The 15,510-nt window shown below is 38.6% G+C and overlaps 2 protein-coding genes across 5 annotated transcripts in view; one reads left to right on the top strand and one right to left on the bottom strand.

Moving 5' to 3' along the window:
- Window positions 1-15,510, top strand: part of LOC125350356 (centromere protein P) — a 196,499-nt gene that overhangs the window by 130,618 nt on the left and 50,371 nt on the right. The gene's annotated exons all lie outside the window — the stretch shown is intronic.
- Window positions 1-15,510, bottom strand: part of Ecm2 (extracellular matrix protein 2) — a 30,732-nt gene that overhangs the window by 4,918 nt on the left and 10,304 nt on the right. For 2 of the 4 annotated variants that reach the window (XM_048344156.1, XM_048344317.1), the window contains 5 exons: window positions 13,938-14,126; window positions 10,454-11,008; window positions 7,766-7,881; window positions 5,813-5,948; window positions 1,941-2,098 (listed from right to left, as the gene is read on the bottom strand). In XM_048344156.1, coding sequence (XP_048200113.1) covers window positions 1,941-2,098; window positions 5,813-5,948; window positions 7,766-7,881; window positions 10,454-11,008; window positions 13,938-14,126 — 1,154 coding nt within the window. The remainder of the gene's footprint in view (window positions 1-1,940; window positions 2,099-5,812; window positions 5,949-7,765; window positions 7,882-10,453; window positions 11,009-13,937; window positions 14,127-15,510) is intronic. The other 2 variants (XM_048344217.1, XM_048344287.1) reach the window with 2 other exon arrangements.

Raw genomic sequence — 15,510 nt, 5'->3', positions numbered from 1 at the left:
CTCATGGTGGGAGAGGGAGAGGGGAAGGGGGAAGTGGGGAAAAAATGAGGGAGGAGGTAACAGTTGGATAAGAAATGTACTCACTGTCTTACATATAAAACTGTAAACCCCTCTGTACTTCACTTTGACAATAAAGAAAAAAATAGAACTACTGGTAGGATTTGAATAAATGGTTGCCTTCAAATTAAATTCAGTTGGCATTAGAAATTTTTGTTACTAAAGGATCTAAATAGTTCATTTTCCTTGTTTTCCTTGGAATGTAGAAGTAGAATTCTTCCATGTATCTTTCTGTTCCTATCATGTTTCTTCTTTGCCACTTAATTTTGATATTTGTTAGGAATTAATAATTTTCAGCTATCTTTGCTTTTATCTTCACATACATTTAAGGAGTTAGATTAGTGATTTTTTTAATTAGTTAGCTTCATGAGCTTTTAAAAGTATAATTTACAACCTAATGATCCCAGTAAGGGACAGGTTAAATAAATCCTGGTATACCTGTCATCAGTTGAGAATTCTGCAGTTGTAGGAAAGAATGATGTGAGTCTTGAGATGTAAGTTCAGTGAGGCTGGCATGAAAACAGAAACCTTGGAAGATTTATAGTTCATATGTTTGCATACTATTTGCCTAGCACTCTCCTTTGGACAGAAAGAAGCCAGGATGGGAGGTTCAGGCATAGAGAGGGGCATTTAATATTTTGTATTACTCAAATTATATGCCCATATATTTTAATCAGTTACATGTATTTACATAAAATTTCAGTCTTTTAAAACATTTTCTGACCCTACTCTCCAAAAATCTCTGTTGGCATGTTCAGAATAGGTCCAAAAGTTTATATGTATTAAGAACTTAGGTGATTATGATAATAAAGCCAAATATTGGTAAATTCCATTGTTATATAACTCTTAATCTGGGAACAGGAACAAGGAGAGTGGTAGCCATGACAATAGCATGAAATCACAACAGATAACTCTGTTCTGGCTCACTGCACTAGAGGAGGCTCCATCCCAACTTCTTCTGGATTAATTAATTGCCTAACATGGTAGAAACAAGCTCAGGTAAGGAAACCTGGGCTCCAGCTGGCTCTGTCAGTATTTTTAGACTCTCTACACCTCAGTGTCCATAATTCAGGAAATGAGGAATGTTAATACTTGTTCACCAATGATCACTTGAATACTCCTTGAAGCAAGGAAATCACACTCCAGAGAACCTTTGGGTTGACTAGATCAGTTGAAAGAAGGAAGAGACTTGGATCATGGAGTTAATCAAATGCAGAATTGTTTAAATTTGTAAGGTACAAAACTTCTGGAAAGTCAAAGCCTTGTTGATCCAACACTTGGATCTATACTCTAAGAGTCAGAGTAGGTGTGATTTTACCTGGAACTTGTATGGGGGTCAGGTTGTTTTAACAGTTTGAGCTTAGGGGCTGGGGATATGGCCAAGTGGCAAGAGTGCTTGCCTCGTATACATGAGGTCCCCAGCACCACATATATAGAAAGTGGCCAGAAGTGGCGCTGTGGTTCAAGTGGCAGAGTGCTAGCCTTGAGCAAAAGGAAGCCAGGGACAGTGCTCAGGCCCTGAGTCCAAACCCTAAGACTGGCCAAAAAAAAAAAAAAAACCCAAAAAACAGTTTGAGCTTAGTCTAGACTGTACTTCATGATTCTGTTTAGGACAGTTTACATTGTCTTAGAGGTACCTTTTGAAAGTTGCGATTTCTGTTCAAACTCTCACTTCTTCCCTACTCTGCCCAAATGGAACTGTCAGTAGTACCATTTATCATCTTTGAAGGGCATCTAAAGTTCAGATTTACAATAAATTCTGAATGTAGCACAGAAACTTAAGCAAGTTTAATGTATGTTACCAATATTTTTTAAGATATGTTTATTTTGTTATTATATATTAAAGTGTAGTACATTTTAAAATAAAAGAAAGGTACTGATACCTCAATAGAGTCAGGAAGACATTGTGGTATAATTCTAAAATTATTTCTTCCCAGACGCAGATAAGATAGGTTCTTCAAGGGTTTGAAAGCTGAAGGACTGACATTGCTTTCACTGAGACTGTTTCCTTCCAATTCTAAAGAGACCAATTGATTTAAGTCTAAAAACACAAAATTATCAAAATATTAGAATCATTGAAATTGGGGGCTTACTTATAGAACACTTGCCTAGTATGAGCAAGGCCCTGAGTTCAATCTCTAGTATCAACTAAAAAGAAGAGTCATACAGTTTTGGTTTTTGTTTTGGTAGTATAGTACTGGAGTTTGAACTCAGGGTTTCAAATATCCTAGACAGATATTCTTCTAGTTGAGCTATGCCCTCAGCCAAGCTTTCAGGTTTATAGCCCGCATGTGAAAATTTAGTATATGTGGAGATAATAATGTTATCTGCAGTCCCCACTCGCATAAGTACGTTGCACATCATAGATGAGCAATTCGACAAAATTACATAGTCCAAATAAGAAACCATTCAAGAATTTGGATGTACAAATGTTTATAAAAGAAGCAAAAGAGGAATAGGAAAAGGTACTCAGAAGTCAGAGATACTGCTAGAGGCCACTCTAGCCAAGCAGAAATTTGGAATACAAGTAGGCAAGGAGTATGAAGGTTATAAGAAATCATTAGAAGAATTTTCAAAGACCTATAGGTATAATTGAAAGTGTCATACATAATAGGTTGGAATGGATTCCTTTTTCCAAAACATGAAAGAGCACTTTCACTGGCAAACCTTCGGTCTTTAAATAAGGGAGTTAGAACTAAAACAAAGCAGTGAATTCCCAGCTTAGTCATTTTGGGGCACAGAGTGCAACCAAGTGGAAAGGTATGTTTTTGTTGTTACTGTTGTTGTTTCAAATGGGAATGTTTGGAAAGAAAGATGACCAAATATTCTCCACATCTTCAGATTTAACTACCAAGAAAGGTCTTAATATAAACAAGTTTGTTTTTTTTCCACACTGGCCTCAGGAGTAATATCATCCAAGTTAACTGGAAGTTAGTTTCGAGCTAGAGCTCACCACTCAATGGTGTCATACCCAGGGGCCTCTGAGTCAGTGGTCAGGGCGTAGCTAAGATTCCCAGAATCAAGGATGTTTGCCTATTCAACTTCTGTTATAGACATTGCACCGAATGCCCGGTACAACTCAATCTTACTTAACCCAAAGACAGTCCTATTAGGAGTAAAGATAATAAATGTTAGAAGCTTAAACAGATCTGAGTTGTATAAAAGTGAAAGGCTCTTAAGAGGAGCATTTACAGTAAAATGGGAGGAATTTTTAGGCTGAAGCAAAAGGTAAAATGCCCTTGGGTATGCTGGGGACCTCATCCTGGTGAGGACCTGTGCAGTGGGGTAGAAGAAATGCCCTGGGGAGAGGGACTTTGTATACTGGATGCAGACTGGCTCTCATTCTCTCTGTGTCAAGAAGCAGTACAGGGGATGGTATGATAAAGCCACATTGTAAAAGACTAGTATGGTAATTAAGATCAAAGGGTTGGATGACAGAGAATAGGGAGGCCAGCCAGGAAAGTGGATAAGTGGTTTTATTTCTTCATTTTTTTCCCTAAAATTAACAGCAGTGAGAATTTAGCATTTCTGTGTGTACAGATGAAGTTTTAAAATGTAGTTTTCCATTGAAAGGAAGATAGTTTAAGTAGACTAATAATCATTACATGACCTCCTGTGAGAGAAACAGAGCCAATCCGGGATTCCTTTGATGTTTTGAGGAGGGGAAAGAAAACTAGATGAAGGTAGTTTCTGGTAAGTTATATTTAAGGTTTGTGTTAGAAGATTCATAAACACGAAATAGAGGTAAGAGAAAACTTGGTGGGTGAGGTACCATGACCAGCTGTGGACAAGGTAGCATCTCAGTGCTCCTGATGGGCTAGAGTGGTCACAGTGATTATGGCTTGTTGTTTTGGTCATTAGACCTGACAAAAGTATGTCTGAATAGGGCTGAAGCTATGGCTCAGTGGTAAGCATAAGTCTCTGAGTTCAAATCCCAGTACCATCAAAGTAAACACATTTTTGAAGCAAGTCTGGTTTCCCAGTGTCTTCTCTCTGGCTTTCAATCTTCTCCATCCGTGGTAAACCTTCCCTTTGTCCTTAGGACATACTCACCTCTCAGGCATCTCCCACAATTTATTTGTCTTCATGCCCTTTATTCACAACTTGTTTACAGATGACCTACCTGCAGTTTCCTCAGCAGTTCTCTTGTGTCTTCATGAATTTCTGGTACTATTTTTTTTCTTATTGAACTGCTTTCTTCCCAACTTCTCTGTGATATCATAAGGGAAAAGCTACAGCCAGGAATGATAGGGAGCAGTAGCCACTGATGCTCAAGCCAGGGACTCCATACAAGAGGGTTGCATCATGGCACTAAGATGGACCATATTTAGCCATACAGGCCCACTGCCAGAGAGTCTGACCATACCATCCACAGCAGCAAGACTCATGGCAGCCAAGGGAGCCCAGCAGCTACTGCAGCCAAGGGAACATCACTACCCAAGGGGCTAAGACAGCAGAAGGACTAAGAACCTAGTCCAAGACCACTCTGTAGTCTGTACTATATAGCAAGACCTTGTCTCAAAAACAAACAGAACTCAGATTATGTTCTGTAAGGTATCATTCTGATAGTAGAGTTAGAAATGTAAGCCCATATATAATAGTTCATACAGCCCATCGGTACACTTATTCTAAATTTTATGTTCCTTTCAGTGTATTTAAGAGGGCAGTTAGAAATTAAATTTTACATTTTTTCCATATGAGAAAACCCATCGAAATTTATGTTTAATGTTTTCCATGTGTGCCCTGAAATCCATCTGGAAATTGAGTATTTCCATAACTATATAATCCTTGGATTTGGCAATTCTCAATTACTATTCTTTTTTCATGACCAGAAGTTTTTTGTTCCTGTGCAGTTTTTTGGGAATTAAAGAAATAATTTAAATTTTCCCTCCTTAAGTGCTTGGTTTATCAACATTTACGTAATAGACAAACTAAGTTAATAGAAAGTACTGACACTATTCACAGCAGTGCTATTTGGTCTGTAAGATAAAAAATAAAATAGGTAGTCTTATCCTAAGGAAGCTCACAATTTAATCAAAGATATCAACTAGAATTAATGAAAATGTGATATAATGTCAGCTACCCAGCACTGTCCAGAAACAAGCACAAGAGGAACTAGTTCCTGCAGGTTTAAATGCTCCTCATGTATCCATAAGAAAGTCGGGTTGAGGTAGGACCATAGCACTGCGTGCACCATCTTAGTGTGTCAATAGCAAGGCCCAGTGCCATACATGCTTATATTTTTTTATGCAGTATGCACGTATGGTTTAAACTGAGGGCCTCAAATTTGCTAGGCTAGCATGATATCAATAAACCATACCATCTATACAAGCATACACCCAAGCGGCAGTCTACCCACTTTTAGTCTTCCCATTCTTGGTAGAATCACAGGTACATGGCACCTATCCAGGTTCCTATCATGGAAATAGTCAAAAGTTTCTGCCCTAATCTAACACCATGTAGTTTTCCATGACAAACACATGCCACTGCACCCCAGCTATTGGTTGAAAAGAAGTCTTGCTAGCTGTCCAGGTACAGTTTTTCTGTTCTTAGCCTCACAAGTAGCTAGGATTACAAGCACTAGCCATGGGTGCCCAGCTCTTAAATCTCTTTACAATTAAGTCTGACAGTGAATAAAGTGTTTATCAAATTAAATGACCTAATTTTTTCTATTTATTTGGTAATAATATAAATCAATTTCTATACGACAAGAGAAGAAAAGTTATAAGAAAACATGCCATAAAAAATTAAATACCTGATAAACTTTTTTTACCAATAGCCTGAAGATTGTTCTCATTGATTTTAAGTTCTTCTAATGTTGATGGTAATTCTGAAGGAATCCGTACCAAATTATTTCCATCCATATTCAGACGCATTAACTTCTTCAGAAACTTTTAAAAAAAAATCTCAAAATTAGCATTTTATCTGATGACAGCTATACAGCACATCTTCTTCATACTGGCCGGTTTAAAAAGAGAATAAAAGTCACACAGAAGACCTGTACCCTCTAAGGCTTGGACACTAATATCTAGGCTACATGGCAATCTGCATATCAGTTCCCCTTTAACAGTTAAACATTATCTTGGTAACTGTTCCCTGGCCTTTGTAGCAAACTATGTTTATTGATTTTGTATTCCTCTTTTGAGTGTTTATATTGCACCTTTAGAAAGCAAAAGAATGCTATTGCAGCCACTGGATCCGTAATATTTTGCTGGGACTGAGGAGGTTGCTTTCACAGCAGCAAACAGAACTTATATTAATCATACAGTAATTTGTCAAGTATGCTAACATATAGATGTTAACCCATCTAACATTTATAAAGTTCATTTTCTTATATACCCTAATATTTATGCTAGGAAAAGGGTCATACAACAGCAGTAATTGCTGTGGAAAGTTTTCCAAACAAAAGGCTTCAAGTATCATTAGCTGTTTCTATACAGTACTCAGTTAATTGTCAGGAAAATGTATGTCCACATTGTACTTGTGTGTTTGTTGGCCAGACCTAGCCTGTACCACCATGTTTTACTGAAGTTATATGAAGTATCACTTCTCCAGTGATACTCAAATATTAATGGTCTTAGAACAGGACAGGAAAGGAGGCAATCTCCCATGGTTGATCAAATGTAAGAAAAGTATGACTCTCTAATGCCAGCTATTCACATCTCCTGTTTGCCTCCCCTGACTTCAGAGGAGAACCAAGAGCTGAGAATACAAGAGGCTAAGGACAGATGGCCCAGAAGTCTAAAGGAACAAAAGTTTTACCTAAGGAAATATATTGTGTTCTACTGAGGTCTTTTTGAGGGGAGTAGTACTGGGGTTTGACCTGAGGGCTTCATGTTTGCTAGGCAGGCTCTCTACCATTGACCCATACCTCCAGTCCTTCTTGTATTGGTTATTTTTTAAGTGGGTCTCACTTCTTACCCAAGCATACACCTGCATCATAACCCACCTATTTCCGTATTCCCATCAAAGCTGAGATAATGGGCAGACTCCACTGAATCCAGCTTCCCTCCATTGAAATGTAATTTTGCAGAATTTGCCTCTGTTGACCACAAACAGCAATCTTTCCCATTTGGGCCTCCCAAGGAGCTAGGATTACAGGCATGAGCCACTGCTGCCTGCCAACTTATGGTTTTTAAAGTACATACATTTTTGAGTTTTCATTTACCCACACCTACTTTTCTTCCCTTCTATTTTTGTTTCCCTGTGCATATTTTCATCTGAGTCCATTTGTGGGTTTTTGTTTTGTTTCCCTAGAACCCCTCTGCTAAAAATCCTCCATGAGACTTTTCCAATTGTGTAAAAATAAGAAAGTTGTGTCTTGCTGGCCTGGAAATTTTAATAAGAGGTTCCAAGTAAGCTCTACTTTATTCCTAAATGATACTTCATACTCTAGGAGACCAAATAGCAACATATTTTCAGCTACTTAGAGAGAAATTGCTTCATATATTCAAAAATCCAGTTAATGTCACTGATATTATTGTTGATACCCTTAGGTTAAGACTAAACATAAGCAAAACAAACTGTATTCAAGAGAAAAACCTGAATGCAATTTAGGAACATCAGAGAGGAAACTTTGTTAAGGTGAAAGAAAACTACAACAAAAATCTTGCTGCCTTTTTCTCCCTCCCTCACTTCCACCCCCAGCCAATGGCAATCATGGTGAATCTGTCTGTGGGGATTGTTAAATACAAATTGGAATGTTTACCTTGAATGCCTTGGGACCTATGCCCGAAGAGGTGATATTATTTTTACTCAGATCAAGTCTTTCCAAATTTGGTAATCCCTTAAATGCTTCATCCAGAATGGAGGTAATGGAATTCTCTAGGACACAGAGCAAGTTAGTTGTATTGGGCACATTTGCAGATACATTATATGTGCATGAATAATATCAAGAGAGCTTTATATATGGAGAAAGCAATACTCAGAACATAAACAGGGTAGCAGAAACATGTTTGTTTTGCTTAGTCAAAAAAATTTCTAGTCAAGAATCCATCATAGGGCTGGGAATATGGCCTAGTGGCAAGAGTGCTTGCCTCCTACACATGAAGCTCTCGGTTCAATTCCCCAGCACCACATATATGGAAAACAGCCAGAAGGGGCGCTGTGGCTCAGGTGGCAGAGTGCTATCCTTGAGCGGGTAGAAGCCAGAGACGGTGCTCAGGCCCTGAGTCCAAGGCCCAGGCCTGGCCCAAAAAAAAAGAATCCATCATAGCCAGTAACTCATATTTCAGATGAAGCTGTTCAGAACATCCAGAATATAGTCTGCAGGACAGTGCTAGTAGCTTTTATGCATCTATGACAAGGGTACATTTCTTCAAGGCTATAGAGAAACTAATTTTTGTTCTTCATACTTTTTATTACCATTTCCGTGTACTCAAAATATGGTGCTAGTTTTATCCAGTAAGTCATTTAGTGCCATTCACTTTTCCTTCTCTTCATAAAGGAACTTGAGCTGGGCACAGGTGGTCCACACCTATAATTCCATCTACTCAGGGGGTTAAGATTGGTTCAAAATCAGCCTAGACAGAAAAGTTTGTGAAACTCTTATCTCCAAAATACTGTGAGGAAAAAAAAAAGGCTGGAACTGTGGCTCAAGTAGTAGAACACCAGGCACGCAAACACTGGTTTAAACTTGAATTTAAGCCCTCGTTCTGTTCCCCACCCCCACCCCAAAGAAAAGAAAGTTTGGGAAGATAATCTCTCAGACTCTTCTCTCCAATAGCTAATGTTATGCCTCTACTTCAATCTGCAGAGGTTCGTATGTGCTTTAATTTTATGGACTTTTGTTTTGACATGTAGTTATAAGACATGTAGTCAGACAGTGATTGTAAACAAAAAAAGTGAACAAAGACACAGTAACCTTGTAAAGTGATGTCACATGGCTTGAGTTTTTCACCCTTCCAAGCAAGACTTGACTTTCACAACCTGAGTTTTCCTAGAGCACATATAGGCTGCAAGGAAAAGACCTTGGTGGGTGTGAGGGATATGAAAGTGGAATGAAAGCCATGGAGATTCTAGTACATTTGACACTTGCAGTATCCTATTACTCGTCACCATCTCTGTACAAATAATTTTAGATCCATTCAGATCCCCTCACCTCTACAACCTTGGGGCTACACTGTCATATCCCTACCAGCCAGCCCCTTACAACTGGTCCTGCTGTTTCTCCATTCAGATCGCTTCAAGTTGGCCCTATAGAGACATGGGCAAAAGATCTAGATACCACATTCCCATTCACTGAGGAAGACAAGGGGAGGCTGAAAATATCTGACAACAGAAGTACTGGCTTTGTGGAACAGTGGCAACTCTCAAACATTTCTAGGAACAATAAAGTAGCCACCCTGAAAAAACTGTATGGCAGTTTATAACCATACAATAGAATACGACCTGGCACTAAAGAATGAACATGTTGCAAAATAATAAAAATTTCAAACGCATGTAAACCCAACTGAAACACTTAAGTACTATGTGATTCTGTAAGAACAGGAAACAGAACCATTTTATTGTGGCAGCCAGGGACTAATGTAGATATAGACATGAGGAATTTTGAGGAGCGATAGAAATGTTCTATATCTTGGATATATGATATCTAAGATTATGGTGGTATTCAATTATATGTTTTCATAAAAACTCATAAAACTTTACCCTGAAAATGTTCTATCATATAAACTGTATCTCATTAAGGTTTTCAAAAAAGGCCCATTAAAATCATTTGGTATGCCAGGCGCCAGTGGCTCACACCTGTAATCCTAGTACTCAGGAGGCTGAGATCTGAAGATGGTGGTTCAAAGCCAGCCCACACAGGAAAGTCTGTGAGATCCTTAATCTCCCAATTAACCACCCAAAAGCTGATAGTGGAGCTTTGGCTCAAAGTGGTAGAGTAATAGCTTTGATCCAAATAGCTCAAGGATAGCACCCGGGCCCTGAGATTAGCCCCATGATCCACAAAAATTAAAAGAATAAAATCATTTGGTAGTCAGGCCTGGTGGCTGGCTCATGACTATAGTTCTAGCTACTCAGGAGGCTGAGATATGAGGATCATGGTTTGAAGCCAGCCAGGGCAGAAAAGTCCATGAGACTCTTACCTCCAATTAACCACACACACACACACACACACACACAAAAGCCAGAAGGGCCAGAAGTGGAGCCGTTGGTGCAAGTACAGTAGAGTGCTATCCTTGAGCACAAAAGTTCAGGGATAGCACCCAGACCCAGAGGCCAAGTCCCAGGACTCACCAAAATGATAATTTGGCTCAGAATTTATACCTAACAACAATTTTTCTGCACAATTCATATTATGAAGGTGATGAAATTAGCCTCTATTATGAAATTAAAGCACCACATTCATAAAGCATTCAATAAATGCACAAAAGAAAACATCAACGTCTCTTACCTCTGAGTTCCAGACTTGTTATCTGTGGTGCTGTCAGCTGTGGGATCTGGGTGAGGGCGGCATGGATGCAGCTGATGGTCCTATAGGAGAGGGAACAGCCAGCAGGCAGGTGCGGCCTGCCTCTGGGAGGAGCTGGGATGGGGAGACCAGAAGGCATTTGGGTTATGTCTCCTGTTAGGGTGTCCTTCTTCTGCTCCTCCCCTTCATCCTCTGCTTTCTCCTCACTGTCTTCTTCCTCTTCCCTTCCAGGATGCAGTCTTTGCTGTACTGCCTTCTCTTCCCCAGGCCTCAGCTTTCTGTCTCCTGTGTTCCGCTCACTGTGAAGTTTGCTTTGATCTGTAGGTTCAAAAGTATTTTTCTTATGCTCCCTATCTTCTTTAATTATTTCATCCTCCTCCTCAGATTGAAGTGCTCCTTTATTGTGTACTTGGTCCATTTCCTCAGGTGGTGGCAGTTGCTTATGAAGTGAAGCGGTAGGTTCTGTTTGTTCTGAAGAATCACCAGAAAATTCAGTTCGATCAGTTAATGCTCTCTCATTGAGTAGGGAATAGGAGACTAATGACCACACAAGGAGGAGGTAGCAAGGGCAAGTTGATGATGTTAATAAAGGAAAAAAATATGAAGATGAGAAATTAGTAAATATTATTCCCTCCACATGTTTAAATGCTAAAAATGATGCTTCTTAAAATTTCCATGAAAAGTTTTGATTGTAATTTTTCTTCTATTTTGTTAAATGTGCTATTGATCATTTTTTTGTGCCCATGTGCCTAGTTTTTACACAAAGAAACTTAATTCTTACTTGTGCTAGAATATAACACTACCTGATGCCTGAAGAGGGAATAATATTGCCATATGATGCAAAATGGAAAGCAGTCCTGTTGTAAGACTGAGATGTCATCTGATGTGTTACCTTTATAATAGATACTGTTCTACTAATTAGGGCTACTGATAGGATAAGAATTTATAGACTATCAGATTTTTTTTTTGCCAGTCCTGGGGCTTGAACTCAGAGCCTGGGCATTGTCCCTGTGCTTATTTTGCTCAAGGCTAGCACTCTATCACTTGAGCCACAGCACCACTTTCTAGCCTTTTTTGTTTATTTGGTACTGAGGAATCGAACCCAGGCTTCATGCATGCTAAGCAAGCACTCTACCACTAAGCCACATTCCCAGCCCCTATCAGATATTTTAAAAGATGTCACATATATATATATATACACATATACATATATATATATCCTGCTTACAGCAGTGAAACTTACTTTTGTACCTATTATTAATATTATTATTATTAACCAATTTTCTTTCAGTTCCTGATAGCATCTTCTGATTTCTAATCCAATTTCTGATAGAAAATTTTGCCTTTCCCTCCTGGACTCTGGCATTCTTACTGTCAAATACTTAGATATCCTGGACATAACAGAAGTCTTTGTCCTTCCACAATGTTGGTGGTAGAACAGATAATAGTAGGAAGTTAATTTACATTTATTTTTAGCTTTATGTCTTTGGAAGAAAGTAGGGAAGACCTAATCTAGACTCTGAAGAGTACTAGGGATAAATGAGTAAATAGTACATATAACTTCTTCCAAAAAATTTTTTTAATTCACTTGATCATCTCTCCCTTCACTGAATACTGTCTATAAACCATCTCCCAAAAGATATCAGGAAATATAAACATTTGAATAAACTACTTATGATAGCATTACAGTATGTATTATAAAGTCTTGAGTTATTTTTTTCACATCTCTAGCAAAGCATGCTGAAGGTATAGGAAAAAATTAGTAAAGTAAACTAAAACTACCATATTGAAACATTTAAAATCCTTCCCATATGTCGAAGTTATTTTTCCAATAAAACTTCAACTTTTCAAGAATACTCACCTTAAGTCTTGAAAAATGTGTTGGAATTTCTAGATCTTATCTGCCAACCTTGTATTTTACTCCCTGGAATCAGTTACTCTAAACACTTATATTTCTAACATTTTCAAACAGTATAATACTTAAGTGAAATAACTGACAATATAAACAAAAATGCAATTCCTAAATATTATAATGTTTTCTCTGGCAGGAGATTTTTATAGATACCGAATCTGTGACCGTCTGTGTTCACAGAAACAATCTTCCTTCTATAGACAAGAGAACATGTCCCTATTATTTCTTCTCAAATGATTTACTAAGCATTTGTTTATTTTCATATGTCATTCAGGGTTTTTTTTGTAAGAAACCTTTCAAGGGTAGTACATTTGGTCAGTATGAATCTCACTGAAGAAGGGGGTCAAGAGTCAGGTGCAGTGGCTCATGCCTGTAATCCTAGCAATGAAGAGGCTGAAATCTGAGGATTGTAGTTTGAAGCCAGCCCTGGCTGGAAAGTCGGTGAGATTCTTATCTCCATTTAACTACCAAAAAGCTGGAAGTGGCAGACCACTAGCTGTGTGAAAACAAAAACAAAAACCTCAAGGACAGGGGTGGGAATATGGCCTAGTGGCAAGAGCGCTTGCCTCCTACACATGAAGCTCTCGGTTCAATTCCCCAGCACCACATATATGGAAAACGGCCAGAAGGGGCGCTGTGGCTCAGGTGGCAGAGTGCTATCCTTGAGCGGGAAGAAGCCAGGGAGGTGCTCAGACCCTGAGTCCAAGGCCCAGGACTGGCCAAAAAACAAAACAAAACAAAACAAAAAAAACCTCAAGGACAGCAGCCAGACCAGCACAAAAAGGGGGAGGAGGGTAGTCAGTGAAAATCGAACAAAGCCGATGCTATCTATGACTTCTTTCCTGTGTGCAAAACTGCCACACAAGAAAATCATGTTCCGGGACACACTCCTGTGTCTCCCTAGGATTACTCAGGCCTTAATGTAGGTTCTTGGGCTGCCTTTGCATGGTTGAGGCTTTGTGTTCTGCAGTATAAATCATTGCTTTATTCTTTTTTTTTTTTTTTGGCCAGTCCTGGGCCTTGGACTCAGGGCCTGAGCACTGTCCCTGGCTTCCTTTAGCTCAAGGCTAGCACTCTGCCACTTGAGCCACAGCGCCACTTGTGGCCGTTTTCTGTATATGTGGTGCTGGGGAATCGAACCCAGGGCCTCATGTATACGAGACAAGCTCTCTTGCCACTGGGCCATATCCCCAGCCCCATTCCTTTATTCTTAAGAATCAGGATTAAGTGAGAGAATGTAGGTATAAACCAAAGCAGAGCCCTTAATATACAGTAACTCAATCTGTTGTAGAAATTCTGTCACTTATCGCCAATACTAAGAGTCAGATGTGGAATGTAGTCTGCCAAAGCTATAAACTATGAAGTCACAATCTGTTATCTCTGTACTCTCCACACTCTCCCAGATATTTCTGTTTATCAGCATTATGCCATATTTCATATCCTGATGACGAAAGGTTATCTTGGCTTACACCTTAATGTAGTGACAAGATAAAAACAAATAAAAGTTAAGGACTAAATCACACATGATACTTTGTTTTGGCTAAATCTCTGTACCAGCATCAGAGCAGACCGGGCAGCATTCTCCATCAGGTATAACCGTGTAGGGGCACATCTGGGGTTGGCACATGGTTTTATCGCAAAGCACTCTTCCATCTGAGCAGAGGCAGGTACTACAGGGATCAGGAGACCATACAGCTTTGTTGTACATGGTTATGCCCTTTACCACACACTGTCCTTTCTTTCCTATAAGAAAACAGTAATGCATTTAAATTTCTCAAGTGGTTACCTGCATCTATGAACCAAAGTTAAACTGATATGGCTATACAAGAATAAAATCCTGTGTATATCCATGCATAGTGTAGAAATGTCCTACAGATGTAGTCCTTTGAAAGTACTTTGCATTGACTCTTCTTTCAGCTCCTCTTACTTGTACTGAGTGACTTCCTTGGGGCAACTTAACTTTGAATTGCATACCTGTCTTTTTTCTCTCAGGACAGGCTAAGTTACACAACACAGTAAACAGCCTCCAAACCCCACTAGTTTCTTATTCATCCATAACAATATGGAAAACAAATACCAAAAAATTCTTACAGTTTAACAATAGAAAGACAACACAGCCTAAAAATTACTGAAGAACATTTCCCCAAAGAAGATAGACAAATGGACAAGAAGTCATGAAAACATATATCATTAGTCACTAGGGACATATACAAATAAAAGGTACAATAAAATCTTACTTCATACATATATGAATCCTAAGTATGTGCTGAAAAGAATTGAAACAGATGTCCAAAGCAGATACTCAAAACACACACACACAAACACACATATATACAGACACACACACACACACAAAAATATTCATACCTATGTCATGCACAGAAGCCAGAAGGTAGCCAGAAGCCAGAAGGTAGAAACAATCGAAGTGACCATAAAGAATAGATTAAAAATAGATAAAATACATATTTTGTCCATGATAAAATATGTCAGCCATAAAGAAAAATAAGTTCTGGTACAAACTAAAAATGGGTAAACCTTGAAAACATACTCAGTGAAAGAAATTATATGCACAAAGCCATATAGAAGATGCTTCTATTTATCAGATTTCCAGAATAGGTAAGTTCATAAACACAGAGGGCTAATTAGGGTTGCCAGGGGTGAAGGTAAGTAGGAATGAAGGATTTTGCACAAGCTTTCCTATTGAAGTAATGAAAACATTCAGGAACTATATTGATGCTTACACAAAATTGTGACTATGCTAAGTACCCTAAATTGAATACTATAAACTAGTATACTTCATGTTATATTTAGTAATACAATAAAGAAGTATGTTAAGACCACCAGAAAAAGAGTAATTTAGGAATGTTTAGTATGCATCATATGTGTGTGTTTTTAATATGTTAACATATTAATAATTATATATACTACTTTGTTCTATGTATTTGTTTAAAACTCAGCTGGGTTGCTTCTGTTGTCTTGGCTACTCCAGAGCTAAGGCAGGAAAGTTGCCATTGGAGGAGGCTAAGAGTTTCAGGCCAGACTGTGTACCATAATGAGGCACAATATGCACAACACACTACTTTGAACTTGGTTTCACTGAAGAAAAGAATGTTATCATTCTGTAGCA

This window comes from Perognathus longimembris, chromosome 1 (genome assembly GCF_023159225.1).
Source record: "Perognathus longimembris pacificus isolate PPM17 chromosome 1, ASM2315922v1, whole genome shotgun sequence".
NCBI classification, from domain to species: domain Eukaryota; kingdom Metazoa; phylum Chordata; class Mammalia; order Rodentia; family Heteromyidae; genus Perognathus; species Perognathus longimembris.
Note: the sequence above shows the minus strand (reverse complement) of the source record. Positions and strands in the feature narration are given on the sequence as shown.